Here is a 22,176-nt window from a genome sequence, read left to right as displayed (position 1 = left end):
AGTCAAACCTTTTATTTAAATCAGTTACAGTTGAAGGCCAGGAGGTGGCACAAGTGAGCTCCTCCAAGTACCAAGGGACTGTGTTGGACTGTGTCTTTCACCTTCACGGATCATGTGGAAAGCATTTACAAAAAGACACCACAAAGACTCTTCCTGCTGTATAAACTAAGGATTTTTGAGGTCAGCCACACTTCACCTACCTTTTGAAAGAGACATCTGTTAATCAATGAATTAATTTTTTGAGCATCACAACCCCAGCAAAATGACTCATTCCACTATCAGGATTCAATCCATTCGGTCTGATAACATTTCTAAAGTCTAGGAGAGTTGTGTTGTTAAATCATTTGATCTCCAATCAAGTTAATGGAGCGCTAAACAAGGAAACCATAAAATACCATAGTTTCCTTGGTGCAAAACTGGAAATAAGCCATTCGGCAGACTGCGGTTAGCTACTCGGCTGCACTGCCACTCTGCTTGCTCTATGGGGCCTAAAGTGCTGAACATCCGGGGGATTTCATACCACAGAAATAGGGCTGTTTTGGCTTTATGTGCCACTGAGCAACTTTCATAGGAATAAAGGGGGGCCCATCTTCAGTGCTGTATCCAGGTCTCTTTATACATCCATGCCGTAGGTTAAGGTTTTCAAATGTAAACATCAGTAAACATTGAAAAAGATGGAGAAGATGGCACCAGTTAAACTAGCATCCTGTTAGCCATTGTACAGGTGTTGAAAATAAATTGGATGAGCTCTGTACCTCATTAGTTTCCAACAGGATACCAGGATGTATAATATCCTTTGATCCACCAAAACACAGGCTTAATCCTGAACAGCGCCATTTGACCAGGATGCTCTTCTCTATATGCCGATCTGACAGAGCAGAGGACTCTGGTGAGATAGGGAGAGGAGGTCTGTGCTTTACGGTGAATAAGGACTGGTGTGACGGTGGGAATGTGAGGTGCTGTCCCGTTCCTGCTGTGGATCACTGTTATATGGCGTTCAGAGGTGGCTACAGAGCGGTGCTGCCCATGTTCGGGAGGATGTATGGACAGTTAAATCTTTCCACAACCAGAAACATGGACAAATTATGAAGCAGCAGCCAACAATGTAAGACAGTGCAAAAAAGGATTAAATTAGAGAGCATAAGTTAAGGGAGGAGCTGATGTGTATAACATATGTGACAAACAAATGATTGACTGATTTTTCCATTCTAACATTTGCTGAATTAAACTCATCATATTTTCTAAATGTACACTTTTTCTATTGGTATAGTGTTGAACATTTATAGGGCTCTTTAGAAAACGAGTATTACCTGTGATAAGAAATTGTTTTAAAAATGCTTTTAGACTCAAACTCAGCTGGGACGTCACTGCAGAACCAGCTGCCATTTAATAAGTGTGCTTTGGGTCTCATTGTATCTTGGCATTAATCCACATTTTTGATTTGATACTTAATTTTTGCCTAAATGTCTCTGGAGTCATGTGCCCTCTAAATTAACAGTTGTAACTTTTTACAGACTATTTTATATTTCAAGAGAAATCACTGTCTCTTGTCTCTAAACCCTGCTGAAACTCAAAATGTGATGTGACAGGGACTTTCTGTTCTCCCTCTGACTTTTATTTGTACAGATTTTTCCACTCTGTGACTGTGTGTCAGGGTCAGATGCGCAGGTCTCAGTCTGTAAGGGCCAAAAATATTAGCCTACTGTACGTACGGTCATAAATATTACATGTTTCCTCCAGGAAGGCCAGATTCTGGTTTATGTTTTCTGTCTCTCCATCAGATATTCACTGTCTTGTGTATTTCACCACCGGGCTCCTTTTAGGGATCTACAGTGTTAGTGCATCACTGTCACACTTCCAGGCTGTGAGATGCTTGTAATTTTTTCATATTAGGGGTCTTGAATGATGGAGCGAGTCTAAGAAAGAGAAAGATGCGTTTTTTCACGGTCACTGACATTGGGATGTTCAGGTCAAGTTGTACATATGGCTTGCAAAACACAGAGGGATGATAATTTATATTTTTGCTGCTTGAGTCCATCGCTGCCATCACAGTGATATGGCTTATTTCTTTTTCTCCAAAGCTCAGAGGGGATGTCTTGACAGAAATATCACAATGCTGATTGCACGACATGTAGAGCAGTGCACCGCTGCTACCTTCATTCAGTTGTTAAAAAAAAGAACAGAATCCAGTGGAACACTAGCTTTTCCCCCCAATTTATGTTCAGGCTGAAATCCTTAAAAACAACACAGTCTGCCACCAAATTTGACCTCTTTGAAAAACAGCAGTATTTACAGGGACCTAAAGGGTAAACAACAAACAGAGTTTATCTGTCAGCTTCGCAAATAGAGGCACAAAAACTGCACCAGTGTGTCAGAGACAAATCTGAAACAGTAACAAGGCTTGTTTGAAGAAGTCTGATGCTTGTTGCCTCTGAGTTTAACTGAGCAAGTTGAAGTCTCTATCTGGAGTCTGCTAACAGAATCATAATCACATTTTCACATTTGTCTCAGTGGGTTCAATCATATCTAACCAACATATCTTACAAGATCCAGCTGTAAAAAAAAACACTGCAGGATGTAAATTGCTATCTTTAGCAGTGTGTTGGGAAGTTCACTGTTTTAACTGTCTCAGAGACATGTTTAGTTGAGATGGGTTTTTTGTATGTGCCTGTCATATATTCATAAATATTTGAGTTCATATAGTCGTTAAAAATTATTAGAATGCTATAAATAAGGTGTTAGGTTTCAAGATACTTTTCTGATCATTATTCAGTGTCATAACTCAGGAACAGAAGGGGAGACATTTGGTGGGATGTTGATATGGTGGCACTAATCTTGAAACTTTGCTAATTGTACAGATCTTCTGTGCTGCTGGGATGAAGATGTGTCTGAGGCAGCCATGTTTTAGAATTTGTAGCCTCTTTGCAGCAACATCCATATTTGAAGCATTGTCTACTGCCATGGCTACATATGAGTCTGTAGCCTTAACTTGACTGGCTCGCGGAGGTACACAACCGTGAGGCAGTACATCTATTTCAAAATAAACTGAGAACATATTGTTTTCAGGTTTACTACCTTAGGTTTAGGCATCAAACGAATTTGGTGAGGTTTAGGCAGTAGCAACATATGGTTAGGTTTTCATAGTTTGACTTAAAATAAGTACTCTTTTGACTAACATATTACAATATCATGTGACACACATCATTAGCATAGTCAGCTAAACATGCTAGCAAACTACGTCATTATTAAAATGACTCTACTGACTTTTGGTTTCACACTGGACACAAACAGTGGGCTCCCGGATGAGGAAATTTGCGTTTCAAAGGCAAGACCCGCCTTACTCTCCCTATGATTGGCTAGTACTTGTGGCCTTTGTTGCTTGGATTGGTTAGATTTAGGCAAGAGAAATCACAGTGGTTAAAAGGTCCAGAGTTTGTTTGACACATCCACCTCCCCTCCTACCCGCCTTTGTGGTACTTTCTTGCTCTTTACTACTGTAGTTGCCTGAAGTGTCGACAAATGCCACCGCAAGTGTCATCTTATACTACCACTACAGGGTGGCTCTGTGTGTTGGTGTCTAATGCTGACAGGCCACTGACCAAGCATCAGTATTTGACACATTGGGGGTGAGACCTGGTTGCCAGTGTAGCTACAACTATGAACATGTGTCTGCTGATAGCAAATGTATTTGGATGAGTATCTCATCACTGGTAACAGACTGAAAACATACTGAAATATTTTGTTTGAACTCCTCAGCTGTGGCTCAGCACATCGACCACTTATCACAGGGCTGGTTGTTCAGTCCCTGGTTTCTCCTGACCATGTGTTTAAGTGTCCTTGAGCATGACAATGAACCCCAAACAGCTTGAGTTTGAACTATTCAAGGTTTGTGCTACCAAATTGGAAAGTGCTTTGCTTAACAGTGCTATATAAATGCATTCCCTACTCAAGCAGGGAAACAGTGCTTGTTTAATAAAATTATTCCAGTAGCCTGCAACACAAATTACACATAAATCATAAATAATTTGTACCTGTCATAAATTAATTGGCTAATGGCAACAATATTGCCTGCATTTAAATTTTACAGTAGTAGCCATTAGTGTTGGTAAACCTAGAATATAACGAAATCTAATTGTCACTCGGCAGGGTTGCTCTCAACCCTTCTGTCAATCGATCAGAATTAAGGTTCTCCTACATAATTTTCATATCAGTCATGTAGCTTGTTTACAATAAATTAACTGCCCACCTCTCTATTTTACGCCCCTCCTATTCTTAACTCTGTGGTGCTTTTGTCTCCCTCTTGTGGAGCTTTCTACTTCTGCTTCACTAAATCTTCACTTTGACACAGGGCTCACTGACTTCTAGTACAAGGCACTCCTTTTTCTCTGCTTCAGATCCATCAGTTTCTCTTTGTGTTTTTAATGTGAGATATTGATTCATTAAGGCAAATATAGCAAATGAGTATAACCCCCTCTCTCGCTGTTATATTCCATTTAATCATCTCTGAGATTTACAGAGTGGTCTTCCCTGTTTCCCTTTCAGGATGTCGTCGGTGAGGCACCATATCCTGTCTGGCTGTTGTCGTACCCTGGTGCCATGAGGTGCTGCTGCCCGGGGCTGTAAGCTCACACAAATGTGAACACTCACAATAATACACAAAAAGAATTACAAATACGGTACTAAATCAGCACTTTTGCAAATGTTTACCTATTTTAATGTTTCATTTTCCCCTTGTAAAAAGAAATCTCTGTCGTTCTTCATGCAAGCTTTGTGAATATGTTTTCCAGGCAACAGCTTTAAAATTCAGATGAAATGGTCGTATTATGAGCTGAAAACGTTTTGGTTTTACTGTGACTGTTCCACAGTGTTCCACAATGAATAAATTTGAGTCTCTCTGTCCCATGCTGTCTGTTCAGTGTCCTCATTTCAGCGACGGACGACTGCATGTGCCAGCAGCAGACACACACACACACACACACACACACACACTGTACAGCTGACACTTTTGCATGCGCCAGAGCAGACTTGCACACACACACACACACACACACGTACTTCAGTTGCATACGTTGACTTGAGCACATTCCCACAAAAACACAGCTGCAGCTTAAAAATGATTTCAGAATATTACCCACAAAATTATTCATGTACACTATTGGGTGAGTGTGAGTGTGAGTAATGTATGGAGAGGAGTTTTTTACAAATAATTCCACTCTGAGATGTATGCATGTCATCGAAATGTCATCGACGTTTGATCATTCCAATCATCATCACTCAAAGTGAGCTCGCCTCAGCAGACACGCCTTTGTCTTCATTTAATATGCTGTATTAAATCCATTGTACTGATAATGCCCTTTCTGTAGTCAATTTGATTAATGCAGCTCGAAGAAAATCAATTTTCCACCATCTTTCTCCCCTGTTTCATCCCCTCTTCCCATCGTCCTCTCCCTATCAGTCTATCGGTGAGGTTTTCATGGTGGTGGCTCTGATATAATGATTTCAGACTGGTTTAAAGCTGCGCTGCATGAGCGATGGTGTGGATTACTGCATGCACTAGATTCACTAGTATGAAAACTTGATTTTCTCAGGGAGTGACAGCCAAGACCTGCAGCGAAGCTGGTGCAGAGATACTAACACAGTAAACGGTATAGATTAATCTGAAAATAGCACCAAACTAATTTGTAGTAATTCAGTACAACTTACATGATCCTCTTCATTTTTCTTCTGTGTTAATTGCGCCAAGAGGCAAAGGAACGTAGCCATCAGATGAACTGCAGCGTTTATGTGTGTGGCAGGCATTGAGGGAACAGATGTTCCAGAACAGCTGCATTTGGTAGTTTTTTGCATCCACAAATTATGTTTTTCTGCATGTACAAATGTGTACATTCACTCTGTCTCTCCAATATAGTTTGCTGGCAAAGAGGATATACCATCAAGCCCTGGGAAAGATGTAAGATTGATGGGAGCATCTGGTAATCTCTCCTTGGGGAGCGATGGGTGGCATCCAGGCTTTATCAACTGGATGTGTTGGCTGCAACACAGCACTATCCTCCAGGCTAACATTGACAGGCAGCGCATTGTTTACTCCAGTAATTCTGCTTTTATTTTCATATTTACTAGTCTGCGTTACAGTAGCAGAAAACGAGGCAAGAAAAAATGTTATAAAAAGCTAACTTTCACTGCAAAATACACTGAACTCCTCGCTTCCTGAGGCGTGAAAGACAATTGGATTATGCCTTGGGTCAGTGAGTGGTGTAGGCAAGCCTGCTGGTCCATATTACCTTTGGGTTTAACCCCTTTCCAATGCATCATTAAGATTGACTGTGTGTCTTGGCCTCTAAATTGAGGTTATTGGTCTTAATCCACTGCGCTGATAAACTCCTAATAGCCTACACTGTGTGGACATGAAGCGTGTCTCGCCCTATGCCTCAAAAGACCTCATTTATATTTATGACAACCTCGACTCTCCATTCCTGATTAATCCACTTAATATTAGGACGCAGATCCGTAAATCTCCTTCTGCCTCTTTGGAGAGCAGTAAGAGAGCCAGGGATGTGACAAGAATGTCAACTCTGAGATTTGCCAAAGAAAAACATACTCGCACCCAAAACACCCCTGCTGCTGCAATTCCCAATCTTTGCACTTGTCCCAGAACCAAAACCTCACAGTGGTGCAGCAGATGGCTGGCAGACACACAGTTGTACATTCACGTAGCCATACAGCACGTGCTAAGAAGATTGGTTTAAGTCATAAGCAAGCTATTGAAGTGCTGACGATTATGATCCTCTTTTTCACTGGGGAGGACAGAGAAAGGCTTGAGAGACACACTGAGTCACAGATTTGCTAGTCAGCAGAGAATAAGTGCTGCTTAATTCCCTCTGAGGAGTTCAAAGGTTTCCTCGTGTGTGTCGAGCGCTGCGCTGCACACACTGAGGGGCGAATGGGGTTGTCATAAGACGGGAAGCATCAAAGCGTTAACATGTCAATGACAGCAGGGTCACAGGGACACAGGTACCAGAGCTTTGTTTTGTTTAATGTCTTTTGAGTCATTTGTTTTTGACTAACTTTTATAGGTCTGGGATGTTGGCCCTCTCTTTCACAACCTCCATGTCAATGTGTTCATGTACTGTATCCCTGATTATGTAACACTCTGGAAGCGTCTGAATGGATGCATCCTCACCCCCTCCGTCTTTTTACCCTACTCACATTTCTCAGTGATGACAAGCAAGACTGTGTCCTTGAATACCCCTGAGAGTCCCACCTTCACTCATCCTTCTCTCCGCTCAACGCTACTTAAGCAGATGGCCACAGATGGGGAAAGAGAGCCCTGTGAACCCAGTGGCATCTGTTTTGGGTCACGCTCTCCATAACTCTCGCACATTAATACCTATGTACACAACACACACACATATACACACACACACAGAGTGCTGCGTTCTTATGGCCTGATGACTATTACGACGCAGACTATTAGTCACTTTTACTGTGACATCATTACCTGCATAGGGTATGAAAGATCTTCCATAATACAATACAGTGCATGGTGTGAGACACTACGCAACAAGCCATATACAGTGTTCTCAGAGAAATGAATTCATGTAAGAAAATTCAGCATTCTTTGGAGATGATTTTTTTAGTTTATAAGAGATGTACAGAAACCAAACTCTGCTATTAACTCTGTGAAACCTGAGCAAATTGTCTTGACTTCGTTTAAAAACATGGGAAGAAGGCAATGAGCAATGAAAGAAGATGAGCCAAAAAATTCACAAGAAATCGGTGAAAAGAGAAAATTAAAAACGAGAAAATTAGTAACAAAGAAAAGAGAGGAAATGACCTGGAAAGAGTGCTTAAAAAGTATAATAACTCTGTAACATTAATTTAAATTTTATTTACAATCTGTGGGGCGTTTCATACCAAGTTGCTCATTACCTTGTTTTTCGCACCAATTTGCTCATGGTTCAAAGGTTTAAATACTTGCAAATGGTGTCTGGAAGCAGCACAAAAACAGTAATGCTGTGCCAGGTTTCAAAGTGTTAAAGGTGTTAAACTGAGACTGTAATAGAATACATTGGGCTGCACCAAATGGATCCACCTAATAAGTACCTGTCCTCAGTAAGAATTTTAATTTAGAGCCTACAGCTTTAAAAGTGCTAAATGTTACTCTAGAGAAAGATGGTCAAATACTGACGCTCTGGGTTGGTAGGTGGACCAAACCACCAACCATTGAAACATTGTGTTTCACAACCTAAGAATAAGGCTCAACAATCAACTATCTTTCTCCAGAGTTACATACAGTGCAGTTTTAAGACTTTAAGTAGTGTCAATAACTTCAGCTTTCTTTTATGTGTCATTGCAAATACTAAAAGACACAGTTAAAGAAAAATCTTGTTATTTTCTAGTCAAGGCCGTAAAACTGACTGAATGTCAATGCATAAAGACAAAAGCAGTTCAATAAAAGATCAAATAAAATGCATTTAACAGAGTAAAAATGATTAAATCAGATATGCTTTTGAACATTCTGGTAGATAGCTGTTAGACAGAGCTGTGGACCTGAGTCATACATCTTGGATTCAAGTGAGACTTGAGTCACAACTTCGATGATTTGACAAAATCAAAAAAAGACTTGAAACTTGACTTGGACTTTAACACCAATGACTCGTGACTTCACTTGGACTTGGGCTTTATGACTTGACAATTGTTTATACCCTCCCACAAGTCCAGAGACTAAAAAGTTATTTAGAAAACTGCCACGAATCAATTAATTTACCTAAAAAAGCAACAACATATAAGGAAGAGTAGTGTTACAGAAAATGTCCGACAAATTTGGGAGGAGAAAGTTAAAGATGTTTTTCCAGTAGGATATGAGTTAAATACAACAATACAGAACAGGTTTAAAAAATCTCTTGTGATACTGGTTAATATCTATATGTGCTACAATATCGGTGCTACTCTTTTTATGATTACGTCCAGTTGCACTTGTTTGAACAAAAAAAATGCAATTTGTAAAAAGCATTTATGATTATACAAATGTAATATATTACTACTTTGATGTTAAAGTGGCATAACATTTGGTGAAGAGCGCATTATGACTTGTGGACTTGCCTGTCTTGAGTTGGGACTTGAGTGCAAAGACTTAAGACTTAGTTGTGACTTGAAAAACAATGACTTGGACCCACCTCTGCTTGTACTGTGTGCAAAGAAAGAATTAAAAAGAAAATGAGGCAATTAAGTTGAGATGATGGGAAAACAGTTCTCTTTTGATAAAAGACAATCATGATTTATCTGCTACACTTTTGATTGAAAAACATCAGACAGGTTTTGAATATTATTGTTTCATTGTCTGTTTGAACTTCTCTCAAAGCTCTTGAAATTGGGATTGTGAAAATGTTTTAGATCTAAAAATTAAGCCACAGGCAATGAATCCCTGATGTAACACCTCATACATGCTGATTATATTCACCACTATGATAACAAATTTAATGTCTTATTTAGCTGGAATGCTGAGGATTCAACAACCTGTCAACCTCCTCTGCTCATCTGAATGCTCATGTGTGACGACCAGGTGAAATGAGGAATAGCGACCCCGGCCAGGACGGCTCCCATCCGCGGCACAGCGAGCGCCATCCATTTCCAAGCGACAGATCATCACAGCTCTGATGGTCGACAGATGGTGATGAATTGGCGCTGATACCGGTGCCGGACAATTTTGGAAGCAGTCAGTTGCACAAACTGCTAGATCACTTTTTCTCAATGATGTAGCTATCCAGTGAGTGTTAAACCCAGACAGAAGCAGCAGCAGCAGCAGCTCCACTCTCCTCCCACTCCACAAGTTCACCAGAGATGGGTAAATACCACAGAGATAATCCTTGGGTTTACTGCTTCACGCACAAACAGATGTTTGCTCTGATAGAAACAATCACAATCCACTAAAGACCCTGACTAATATCCAGCATATGGCAGCCTAATAAAGTCTAACAAACTGCATGCCACAATTAGTACAACAAACACAAAACAAGACCTGACTTCTGAGTGTCCCAATGCAAGAAAAAGAAGCTCCAGGGAGATGGTGCTCCTTCATCAACAAACCAGATACTGAAGAAGACATTAATTTGTCCTTAAAGCAATGCTGTCATCTAGTGGTGTAAATGTGAATAGGCCAAAGAAAGAATGTAGGTTGCTTCTGTGTAGATCCTCTATCAAAGAGGGAAATATTTCAGACTTACTGTCTTGTACATAGATACCCAACAAATGCTATCCACATTTGCGTCTTAATTTTTATAATCAGAAGATGACAAAGTCTACAACCACAGCACATATGTAGCATGTGGACAGAAACCCTTTAGTTGAAAATTGTTTTTTTTTTACATCAGATTTTTTGATGTTCTGGGTTTAAACCAAAACCAAATATTCTAAGAGTGAAAAACAAACTGATACATCTCCCTAAATATGACCCACCACATCCACAGAAGGCTCTGCAGTTAATTGCTGTGTTGCGGAGCGACCTATAACCCTCAATAAGCACCACACTATACTTAAACCTAACTCACACTGCAATCTTAGGCTTACACATAACTCACCCTGCATCTCACCCAATAATTTGCATCTGCATCATCAACCTCAACAACAGAGGGTAATTGGATTACTGAGCGGCTTGGGTTGAAACACCCAGCTAGATTTTTTTTTTTTTTTTTTTAAAGGCTACGATACCACCAGTCACACTAATTGGACAGCTGACCTTTCTCTGGCTTGAAAGAGCCCACTCAGCAGTTTGAAAGCCACATTGAAGACTCATGGGCTAAAAGGAGGGCTAAACCCTGCTAACCTGGATATACTGAGGGAAACACACAAGTGTAACATTTAGGACACTTGTTGCAACAGAAATAGAGGTGTAGAGTAGGTGGGTGGGTGTTAGAGTTAAGTTTTAAGAAGAATAACATCTAAAAGTAACTTCTGCTGGATTGTTTTTTCTTGAATTGTCATGAGACCATCAACTGCTGAGTATGTCAGAAAACTGAGTCACTACAGACAGTTTATCCTTCAGCCCACGGATTACCCACCGCTGTTTTTTGAAGGATAAATGTGTCTCTCATTGGACAGTGTTTAAGTCCAATGAGAGCTGAGGTGTTTGCCTTGTCAAAACTGAAGTTATCAGCAGGATGGTGCAAAGCGAGGTCAAACAGTGGACCTAAAAACCCCAGCAGAAGAGATGAGGAGCGCTTATGTTATTTAATCACAGTGCTTCATTCAATATTTTTCTGGAAGCTAAAATCTTAAGATTTTAATAATGTTCTTTAACAATTAAATAATAGTAATAAACTTTATTTATATAGCATCTTTCATACAAGAAATGCAGTACAAAGTGCTTTCCAATAAGGGCAGTATAAGCACTGAGTGCTTCACATATATATGAAACAAGGCAATTCAATATAAAAGGACATTTAAAACAGTTTAAAACATGGATTAACTGGTTCATAAAATCATAGTGGTAAAACTATAAATTATAAATTCAAGGATGATTTTAAAAGAGTTGCAGCAGCATGAAGCCTAAATAAAAATGTTAATTGGAATTGGCTTAAACATCCTATCCAGAAAATGTATTTTTACAGAGGAAATGTGCAAGAAAGAAAAGTGAAAGAGCAAGCTGACCACAGCTTATGTGCTTTTCTGATTGAGAACAAGTTTATCTGGCAAACATGTTTCCAAAATGGCCAGCAGATGTCACTCTTCACAGTAAATATATATGAAAAACACACATAATAAGTAGACTAATGACACTGACAAGGAAGTCTTTAGCTCAAAATACTAACTCTAATATATAGATAGATTCTTTACTGTGTCATTACGAGGACATTTGTTGCCACAGTCTGTACACAGCACCCCATAATACACGAGTGTATGAATACATTATTCACCACATCATAACTGTATGCAAGACATACATCCACATTTATACAAACGCACACTTATACACATAGCACTTAAACGCAACTTATAAAGGTAACTGTTAAAATGAATGTGCTAGTTTTGCTAAAGTATTGGACTCACATGCACTAACTACAACTCCCATGATCCTCAGTTACAGACTCCCACCCAGCTTTAATGATGTTTTTTGCTTCCGTCCAATATTAGTTTCGGTATTTATGATTGACGTAGTAGCTACGTGCTGTTATTGGTTTCTATGTGGTTTCCAGGAAGTAAACGCCACAATTCAAACCACCTCCCACATGTGAGCCCCGTCGTTAGCACCACGCGCAGCGTGTGGAGGAGAGAGAAACCGGTCGGGAAGGCAACGTCACTCCTCGGACCACCGACTCGACGTAGCGCAGCGGACAGATAGCGGAGCGGAGCGGCGTTGTCCGAGGCAGGTACCGTACCGGCTCCATTTATACTGAAATATACTTAACGTCTTAAAAGCTGACAGTTGGTTTCTAGGCGAACAGAGGGGAAAGTAGGTCGTATTAGATAAGAACAGGGTGGACTCTAGGGCCTGGTAGACTGCAGGCCTGATATTCTCCGCGCACTGTACTGAGAGACACAACCCGGGCAGGGTCTTTCCCTCACGGTCAGCCCAGCTGCCAGTACTGGTCAGGTGCCTTAACGGACACCGCGCCACTAGGTTGGAGAGGTATCTATCCCAGCTGGTTAGGACAAATATTTTGCCAGCATATTAAGACTGTGAATGTCGGTCAATCTCTTAACTCGCCGGTTTAACGCATATGTTTTGCTCTTCATTTTCACGTCTTTTCAGGTGCTGAAGCGATTACAGCAGAAAGATGGCGGACGACCCCAGCGCGGCGGACAGGAACGTGGAGATATGGAAAATCAAGAAGCTGATCAAAAGTTTGGAAGCTGCCCGTGGGTAAGAAATCGATTTGGGCTGTGAGTGGATGTAGCGGCGGGGCCCACCTGTACACGGGCTTGTGGCTTTAGGTGATGGTGTGAATGTTGACCGCCGCAACAGCTGGAGATCGGATAAGTGGGGCCGAATTTGGGAGTGGTTAGCTTAGCATAGCTAACCCCGCTTACCGTAGCTTTTGCTGCTAGCTCGCTAACTGCTAACCGCTAACTGCTGTCGCATTTCGTCTGTCTGGAGGACAGAACCGTAAAGTTAATGTGGAAGAAAATGAGTTTTTGTTAGTCTGTGACACGGGTGACATTGCGGAGCATGTTGCCTCGGGTCCTGTAAAGGGTGTAAAGATTGTAACGGTGATGTTAGCTGTGCTGCTAATGAGAACCGCTAACAGACGTCATCTCTGGAAAGAGGCCGCCATGGGTGTCTTTAACAAGAAAGCACGTTGATGAGAGAGGAAGGCCGGCTAGCTTACAGTTGGACTTCCATATGCTAGACTATTTCCACAACGTCAAATGGCGTTAGCCTGGCCGTTTTACATGTAGAATATATGACAGCTCATTAATTCCCCCAAGAGTCAACTAAGTTACCGTCTGGCAGACGGGCTGCTTAGCGTTACACTAACACTGTACTGGCTACGAAATGGTCAGTTGTATAGAAATCAGTTGCTCGCCGGCAGGGCCATCGTGGCCTGCTTGAATTATCAAACACGACATGTGAAATGTGGGTGTTGCTAAACTGGCTTGTAGCTTGCTCTGCGACAGCTTGCCGTCTAGTGTTGCGCAGAATCTGCTGTCCTGTGCTCCACCGCCTGCCATGTCACACACAGTTGACCGTTTGCCCTATATTCATCCAGCTGCTGCTACCTGCCCGTGTGTTTGTGTGTGTGTGCAGTGTCAGCCTGTACTGGTATGCTTTGTCTTTTGACTGGCAGTGAATGGTGAGAGAGTGTGGAGTAGTGGAAGTGAAACAGTCCTCAGCTTCAAGGGCAGATATTGTATATTGTGTAACTGAAAGCCCACCCTGTTTGTCCCTCAACCTCTCAGACCTTGACAAGGTGATTATTTTGCAAGGGAAGGTTGTGTTTACAAAATGAGATGAGAGTAAGAGGCTGTGTTATCTTGAAGGTAATAAAATAAACAGGTCAAAGTTGATTATAGTTATAGCACCTATCACGCAGTTGTCCTTTTGACATAGATATGAATCACATTGTCACAGCGTTAAGTTATTAGACACTGCATCCTATAGCATCTTGTCTGAATGTATGCCCCAGTGTTTATGTAAGCACTGACATTAAATGCTCTCTGTCTTTCTAGTAATGGCACCAGTATGATCTCACTGATCATCCCTCCCAAGGACCAGATATCTAGAGTGGCCAAGATGTTGGCTGATGAGTTTGGCACTGCTTCCAACATTAAGAGTCGAGTCAACCGGCTCTCTGTGCTCGGGGCCATCACCTCTGTACAGCAAAGACTAAAACTCTACAACAAGGGTATGTGTTGCTGTGAAAATCCAAGTATAACCCTGCTGACTTCAATGTGGGACTTTGTTTTTCCAGGGGCAGCTATCAGGGCGCCTTCTGACAAAAATAACCTCATGTTCCCACTAAAGGCCAGAGCTAGCGTTTGATTAACATTTAGTCAGATGTTACTGATGCAAATATATTATTTCAGTGGCTTTGACAATAGCTGCAGGTTTCTAAACACAAATAGGTTGTCAGTTACAGTAGGTCTAGACTGAAGTGGACATCATATAAATGTAATTGTACAACTTCTTTGGTAGCATGTAGGGGTTTTTTTTTAGATTTTACTGGCAGGTATATGGTGTATTATTCACCTCCCTCCAGCTTTCAACCAGCTAATAAATGAGAGGGCAATGTTTAACTAGTACATAGTGTTGTGGTTATAGCTTTGAATTATAAAGTAGGCCACTATAAGCACAGGACAAGAGTGTGCATTACCCAGCGTTACAATGTCAGAGCATACTTCACCTCATCACAGAAAAACACTCCAAGGAAAACACTTTGGACATTTTGTCACAGTACTGTGCGACCTTTCAAAACTTACATGTGCAGTCACATGTTTGAGAAAGCTTGATGACGCTGGCCTCCCTTCCAGAAACAGTACATTGTTTATTTATCTGTACAAAAACCTGATGTTCGTCTAATCTTTTGGTCTCTGACATTTCTCTCTTGCCAGTGCCACCCAACGGTTTGGTCGTGTACTGTGGCACCATTGTGACAGAGGAAGGCAAGGAGAAGAAAGTCAATATCGACTTTGAGCCTTTTAAGCCAATCAACACCTCCCTGTACCTCTGCGACAACAAGTTCCACACCGAGGTGAGAGCTTTTGCTTGGTTTCCGTGTCTGCATACAATATTTTTCATGTACAGACATATATGTCTCTTAGTGTCTTTTGCACTTGCTGTCTGACACATTCTCATCATCCATCCACTCTCCCCTAACACAGGCATTGACAGCCCTGCTCTCTGACGACAGTAAGTTTGGCTTTATTGTGATCGACGGTAGTGGGGCGCTGTTTGGCACACTGCAGGGCAACACCAGAGAGGTGCTGCACAAGTTCACTGTGGACCTACCCAAGAAGCACGGTACTGACCCACAATACTCACACAACACTGAACTTTTGATATTTTCACCACATGGATCATTAGAGCATTGATTAAATATTACCCAGCATTCATTTGTGTCTCTCTTCCTGTAAAGATTCGTTCAAAAGACTGTCTCTTATTCTGTATGTTTCTGACAGGCAGAGGAGGGCAGTCTGCTCTGCGTTTTGCTCGTCTGAGAATGGAGAAGAGACACAACTATGTGAGAAAGGTGGCTGAGACGGCTGTCCAGCTCTTTGTGTCCAACGACAAAGTTAATGTGGCAGGAATGGTCTTGGCTGGTTCTGCTGACTTCAAGACCGAGCTCAGCCAGTCGGACATGTTCGACCCAGTAAGTGTGTGTCTGTTCTGAAGAGTGTCCGCAGGTCCTTTTTAAAAAGTCTTAAAATGTCTTGAATTTAGCATTGTTAGTATTAGGATTTAAATAGTCTGATAGTTTCAATTTGTGAGGTCATAATTGCCACAAACATTTTATTGTATTTCATTTATTTTTCATTTCTTTTTGTTAGAATTAGTCAAGTTCTCCTGCATGAAAGTCCACATCTCAAAGTTACAGATCTTTAAACCTACCACTGAAACTAATGCTGTCTTTTTACTTTATACTTGCACTTACCTGTTGGCAAAATATAGATTAGCCTAACTCACATTAATAACCGTATTTCCACATAAGACCTACCTCTGCGCAGGACCGTAAATATACCACTAAGCTTTATACTTAACTGCAATTCTTGAATAAGAAAGTTCAGTCTGAAACTTGGTTAAAACTATTTCAAAAACATCTTAAAAAACATTAAACTCAAGTGTCTGATACCTGTAGACGCCCTGGTTCTGATAAAAGTCAATGACAATTAAGTATTTACTACGAACAAAAAAAGATACACACTCTTACTATACAATAGACTAAATAAATATTATGAATACCCTCATAAAAACATAATATACTTTTCATTTAGTGCAAAGAATTATAGTTTGTGCACCCTGTAGGTAAAGGACTGTTTGCCAAATTCTCACTGTGTGCTTCGCAAATACAGTGGGTTAACTGTGTTTCTCTCACTTGCAGCAGTTTATTCTAAATGCTAAGAGGTCTTATAAACTTTGTATATACTGTATTCTGTCATACCATAATGAAGAGTATGTCTCTCAACCCTGTTTTAAAACCCTCTTTCATTGAAACAGCATTTACACTGCGTCATTTAGTGCAATCTGCAATTTGCTCTTGTCTGTGGGTTGACTTACACCACAATACACTGTTGTTATATTAGTAACCTTTACTTGAATTATTAAGCAATAATGAACAATATTGTAAAGAGCAACATATTAAGCACATAGTATATTGGATAACGGACGGAGTATTTACATGATGAACAACTAAAATGTTTGAAAATGATCCCAGACTCTACTGGGAGGTCATGGCATTAGTTGTTAAGGCGCACTAACCCCTGGGGAAAGGCAGTCTTAACACTGGTAACTGTTGACTAAGCTTCCCACAGATATCCTGCTCCCCACAGATATCCTGCTACAGCTGGAAACAAAACCAGCAGCATGTGTCATTATTGTCAGCATATTTCTTTTGATAGCCTTTACCATATCTCTCATGCTAGGGACTCAGGGATTTAGCTCTCAAGCTGCCGAGTTTGATATGCTTCTGATCATATCACTTGTGTGCCTGCGTGCAGGTATCTCTTCAGTGTGTTTAACCCATATGTGTGTTTGTTTTCCACAGAGGTTACAGGCCAAGGTTTTGAAGCTGGTGGACATCTCCTATGGAGGAGAAAATGGTTTCAACCAGGCTATTGAGCTCTCAGCAGAGGTCCTCTCTAATGTCAAGTTCATCCAGGAGAAGAAGCTCATAGGTGAGATGTCTTAGTGACACACCGGAACAGCTTTGTTTGGACGTCTCCAGTGACAGCTAAAGTAAACAAAGGTTTTTGTTGTGGTCGAGATTTTCTTAATGGTTGTGCCTCTCTACAGGGCGGTACTTTGATGAGATCAGCCAGGACACGGGGAAGTACTGTTTTGGTGTAGAGGACACACTCAAAGCCCTGGAGATGGGAGCAGTGGAGATCCTCATAGTCTACGAGAACTTAGACACCATGCGCTACATTCTACGTGTACATGGGGCCGAGAGCAACGGAGCAGAGAACGGTACACAAATATCACATCTACCTTTGCTGAGAAACAAGGAACATACTGAGATGCAATATTATGCTATGATGCTATAATTTCAATGTCCGTCCTTTGGTTTTCAGATGAGAAGACTTTGTACTTGACGCCAGAGCAAGAGAAAGACAAGTCCCACTTCACAGACAAGGAGGTGAGCGCTGCAAAGAAAGGGCAAATCCCTGTGATCTAAGTTAGACCCATTACCCATCATGCCACGTGTCCCTGACTCTGATTGTGTTTCTAGACGGGGCAGGAACATGAGCTGATCGAGAGCATGCCATTGCTGGAGTGGTTTGCTAACAACTACAAGAAATTTGGAGCCACGCTGGAGATAGTCACAGACAAGAGCCAGGAAGGATCCCAGTTCGTCAAGGGCTTTGGAGGCATCGGGGGTGAGGATGCTGTTGTTTAAGCCACTGTGTATTTTAGGTTTTCACCATGCTGAATTGACCATGGACAAAATATAAAAAGTACCTTAGAAAAGTTTTCCTTTTTATTCCCTGCCCCCTATTTATCTTTGCAACCTGGAATAGTGCTGGAAAACAAGACTCTGTTATCAGCCACATAACAGCTTTTGTCACAATAAAAACAAGAGCTGCTTTTCAGGAAAGCTGTTCTACCTACATTTATTTTATGCTGAGATCAGCTGCAATTAAGACATTGATAGCCAGGGCTACATGATTACAAGAATGTCACAGGCTAATAATAATCATTGGGCTTAACTCCATGAACTCAAGACTATAACCTATACTTACTAGGTTAGGGCTGTGACTAATTCACCGTAAAAGACGCCATGTCAGACCATTAGGAAATAACTGTTTACATATACAGCAGTGTAAAATATCAGACTCCTGCGCTTTAACTAAATCCGCTACTTGTTACTGGGCCACTTGATATGGATTCTGATACAGTAGAGGGGACAGACTGTCCCAGTTCAGTTCTCTTCTCTTTTTTTCTTTGATTCACTTTCCTCCTGTCCTTTGGCCACCCTCTCTGAGTTTTCCTCAGGAGACATGATGAACAAGGCACAGTGAAGACAAATTTAAAGCACCCCAATTTATTGAGCTGTATTTGCACTGTATGTTGTTGTCCTCTTCCTTGAAGTCAGGTAAGCACTAGTAATTCCCTGTGTGATCAGTAAAGTTTCACATTATCCTTCATATTCCAAGTGTTTGAATGATGTTTCAAACATGTGTTTATCCTAAAGAGTGTGTGTTAGTTCATTTTATTTGATATGGGCATCACACTAGCATTAGAGCTGTAACATAAATTTATCTACAAGGACCAAATGCAGTGTGTTTAGTGTTTGTAGTGAAACAAACACCTGTCCACAGGAGGCTTTTTTAACTTACGATAAAAAAGAAAAAGTACATTCACAAATCAATCCACAAAATACAGTTTTGTTGACAATGTTGTTTCTCTTTTAGCCGTGACTCAGTACCTCTATTAAAAATCTAAAATTGTGTTGAATTTTCACTGCAGTTGGTAGACACGTCCCATAGTTTTGCTTCTTTAACAGAAAAGACTTCCTCCAAATGAGAGTTTGTGTAATGCAGTGTGTAGGGCTGGATATTGGTACTCAATACCGTTAAGGTATTGACCAAAATAATTTGATCCTTCGATCACTGCAAGCATTTTTTATTTATTGCGATGTGTGATTGGACCCCTACTGCAGTAGCTACAACCATACAGACTGTGGTGTGATGAAGCTGACTGCCACGTATTTGATGGAGGTGGCAATGCAGCACGCTGAGATGCCACCAAAACATTTGAAAGTGTTGCTATAGTACAAGCCTGTGACATCTGATAAAAATAAATGCATATGATGTGGAAAGATTATACGCAGCCTTAATATGCGATACTTACTGTTAATTGAGGCCTGTGTGAGATTCATATTGCCAAACACTCTCATAATTGGACATCAGTGGCATAATAAGTCAGTTTTCCAAATATAATTAACCTGGATTCCTGTTACAGGTAAGGCCTTTTTATACTGATATGTTATTGTCACGTAAACATGAGTATGATAGAGACTTTGATCATCCAAAAGCTTTGAATCCCTTCTTTATGAACACGTGTGATGCATTACATTTTAGCAGGACAGTTGTGGAATCGTTGTGGGTTTAAAATGTTGAGCAGGTGATGGCACGTCAAATTAATGTAATGGTAGTACATTTTTTTATGAAGAAATGAATTAGTTCCCTGTACAGTTTCTCTTTAGCCTAAAAGTAAATTTGATGTTTTTTTTAATTCCGTAAGTACTACTTAAAAAAAGAGGATTTCACAAATTCATGCTTTTTAGATACAAATACTCCCACTCCCATAGCTAAGAGGGATTAGCTTATCCTAATACAAATTCTTCCTTTAATGCTGCCACGATCTAACCAAACATGACATAAGCTGGCCAGCCATCATATTACCCTTGTTAACCTATCACCTCTGTGTTCCTCAGGCATCCTGCGGTACAGGGTGGATTTCCAGGGCATGGAGTACCAAGGAGAGGACGATGAGTTCTTTGATTTGGATGACTACTAGGTAGTCGGGGACTGATATTGGGAGAAAAAAAGAAAAGCAAAGGAATGAATGAAGAAATAAGGAAAGAAAAATGCCACCTCTCTTGCAGCAAGTGAGAGGTGCGACCGTGTTGACCATATATATGACAGACACACCTTCCAATTTACCTGTTGCATACACAAACTTGCGCATACATTTCATCTGTACACATGACAAAAAGCATCACACAGGCTGAAGAGGAGTGAGATTTTCTTTCATCCAGAGAGGGAGAAAGCCCTTCCTGAATAAATCCCTGCCTTAGAGTGCTGGTTCCTTCCCCTAGTTGGATTGGACTCGACTCATTTTCTTTTTTTTTTTTTTCCTCCTCCCCTCCATTTTGAATGAACACAACAGCAAGTTCCCAGATTCCTCGCTGTCCCCGACCCGGTCTGAAGATGAACTTTGGACTCACTCCTCACATATAGAAAATATATTTTCCTTTCTTGCCTCAACATGTCCCTACCTTCTCTCTCTTTCTCTCTCTCTCTCTCTCTCTCTCTTCTCCCCTTTATGCTTTCTCTCTTCTTTTTTCTTTTTTTTTTTTTTTGCATTTCATTTTTTTACTGGTAACTGCTGCTGTTGTATTTTATGAGAGTGGGGGATTTTTTTTACCTGGGTTTCTGTAGAGAAAGGGGGACAAAGTATTAAATTTGAACTGCTGAAAACCATTGCTACCTCCTCATCTGCTGTGGTCTCAATCCTGTGCCGGAAAGGCAGACCTTTTCTCTGCTTTTCTGACTTTAAATGAATATATATATATTGTTGTAGTACTGTGTGAGTGATAAGTATGCATGACCACTTTTGGGGGATTCTGTTGTGTAATTAGTTCCTCAGGATCCACCTCCACGTGTTGAAATTTAATTAATTTTTAATTGCAGAAAGCTAAGGTATCAGATCTCTTGGTATTCATTAGCATCATTAGCATAAGGTGACGTGTTAAGATAAATTCTCGTATTTTTAAGAATCTGAACCCCAATTAGAAGATTACACTTATGTGATTGCATTTGTAAATGTTATCAAAAATCCATTCAGAATCTGAATTTATCAATGTATTTCTGCTGATACAGTTTTAAATGTGATGTTAGTCATCTAGAAAATTACAGCTGGCATTGCTTGCCTCTTTTAAGGAAATAAGCTAAAAGATACACTCAAGTTTTCATTCATAACGCTTTGTAAAGAAATGCTGATGACAGAACTGCCCAAGGAGTTGTTAAAGAATGGCCTTGTTAAATACACCAAACACTCATCCATTCTTAAAAAAATGAGTCACAGCAATTCACAGGACAAACTACTGAAGTAAAAGTGCATTACAGGAGCTTGCTTTGATGAATACTGAGTAGTGTTGAGGAAATAAAACATCCTACATATTACAACCATAAAACACATCCTGCAAAGTTCACATTACAGTTCTGAGACACTGGGATGTGAGTAATTCAAATATCAACACTTAATTGACCGTCAAACATACTCCTTTAATGCCAGTGGGATTCACAGGAAAGCATGAGCAGAGGTGAACTGAGGTAAAGGATGAAGGGAACTGAGGTAGTGCCTGAGCGCCTGCTTTACTCTCTGGATTACATTGTTTAAAGGCTGACAGGTCTTCCTACATCAATCCATTTTCACACAGTTCCACATTTTACTCATCAGTTAACCCTTAAACTCATCTGCTTTTACAAATGGCTCCTGTTGTGACTATTATTCAGTTTTATCCCTCTCTTTATTCACTGTAATGTGAATAATATTTTAACCATGCAGCATCCTGTGTGGATTTACTAAAATATGCAGTTGGATGTAAATGTACTAAAACAACCCAGACCTCTTATTAAAACTGTGATCATTTTTATCACAAAGCTTTATGAACACATAACCTTAAATCCTTGCAGCACAACTTATGTTGCTGTTTTATGCAGCGTAGTTTAAATTACTATTTCCTTTAATCACACATGACATATTAAAATAGCCAGCATCCTGCAGCATCTCATAGC

General features: G+C 40.5%; 1 protein-coding gene and 1 long non-coding RNA gene across 5 annotated transcripts in view; both read left to right on the top strand.

Moving 5' to 3' along the window:
* The window catches only part of LOC125894394 (uncharacterized), a 96,074-nt gene extending 91,269 nt beyond the window's left edge, over nt 1–4,805 (top strand). For all 4 annotated transcript variants that reach the window (XR_007450065.1, XR_007450066.1, XR_007450063.1 and 1 more), the window contains one exon: nt 4,543–4,805. This is a non-coding gene — a long non-coding RNA (uncharacterized LOC125894394). The remainder of the gene's footprint in view (nt 1–4,542) is intronic.
* A 7,411-nt stretch (nt 4,806–12,216) lies between these two features.
* On the top strand, nt 12,217–20,512 carry etf1a (eukaryotic translation termination factor 1a). The gene is made up of 11 exons (XM_049585978.1): nt 12,217–12,365; nt 12,749–12,859; nt 14,167–14,342; nt 15,049–15,188; nt 15,319–15,457; nt 15,616–15,806; nt 17,199–17,328; nt 17,447–17,620; nt 17,725–17,789; nt 17,883–18,030; nt 20,091–20,512. The coding sequence occupies exons 2-11, from the start codon at nt 12,774–12,776 to the stop codon at nt 20,171–20,173; spliced, it is 1,332 nt and encodes a 443-aa protein (XP_049441935.1). The 5' UTR covers nt 12,217–12,365; nt 12,749–12,773; the 3' UTR covers nt 20,174–20,512.
* The last annotated feature ends 1,664 nt before the right edge of the window (nt 20,513–22,176 follow it).

The sequence above is a fragment of the Epinephelus fuscoguttatus genome, linkage group LG9 (genome assembly GCF_011397635.1).
Source record: "Epinephelus fuscoguttatus linkage group LG9, E.fuscoguttatus.final_Chr_v1".
NCBI classification, from domain to species: Eukaryota; Metazoa; Chordata; class Actinopteri; order Perciformes; family Serranidae; genus Epinephelus; species Epinephelus fuscoguttatus.
Note: the sequence above shows the minus strand (reverse complement) of the source record. Positions and strands in the feature narration are given on the sequence as shown.

Bases quoted from the DNA above. Each gene is read 5' to 3' on its own strand.
- etf1a (XM_049585978.1), top strand. From the start codon at position 12,774: ATGGCGGACGACCCCAGCGCGGCGGACAGGAACGTGGAGATATGGAAA. The intron at 15,458-15,615 runs GTACTGACCCAC...TGTTTCTGACAG, and splicing joins GGACCTACCCAAGAAGCACG to GCAGAGGAGGGCAGTCTGCT. The intron at 17,621-17,724 runs GTACACAAATAT...TTTGGTTTTCAG, and splicing joins GAGCAACGGAGCAGAGAACG to ATGAGAAGACTTTGTACTTG.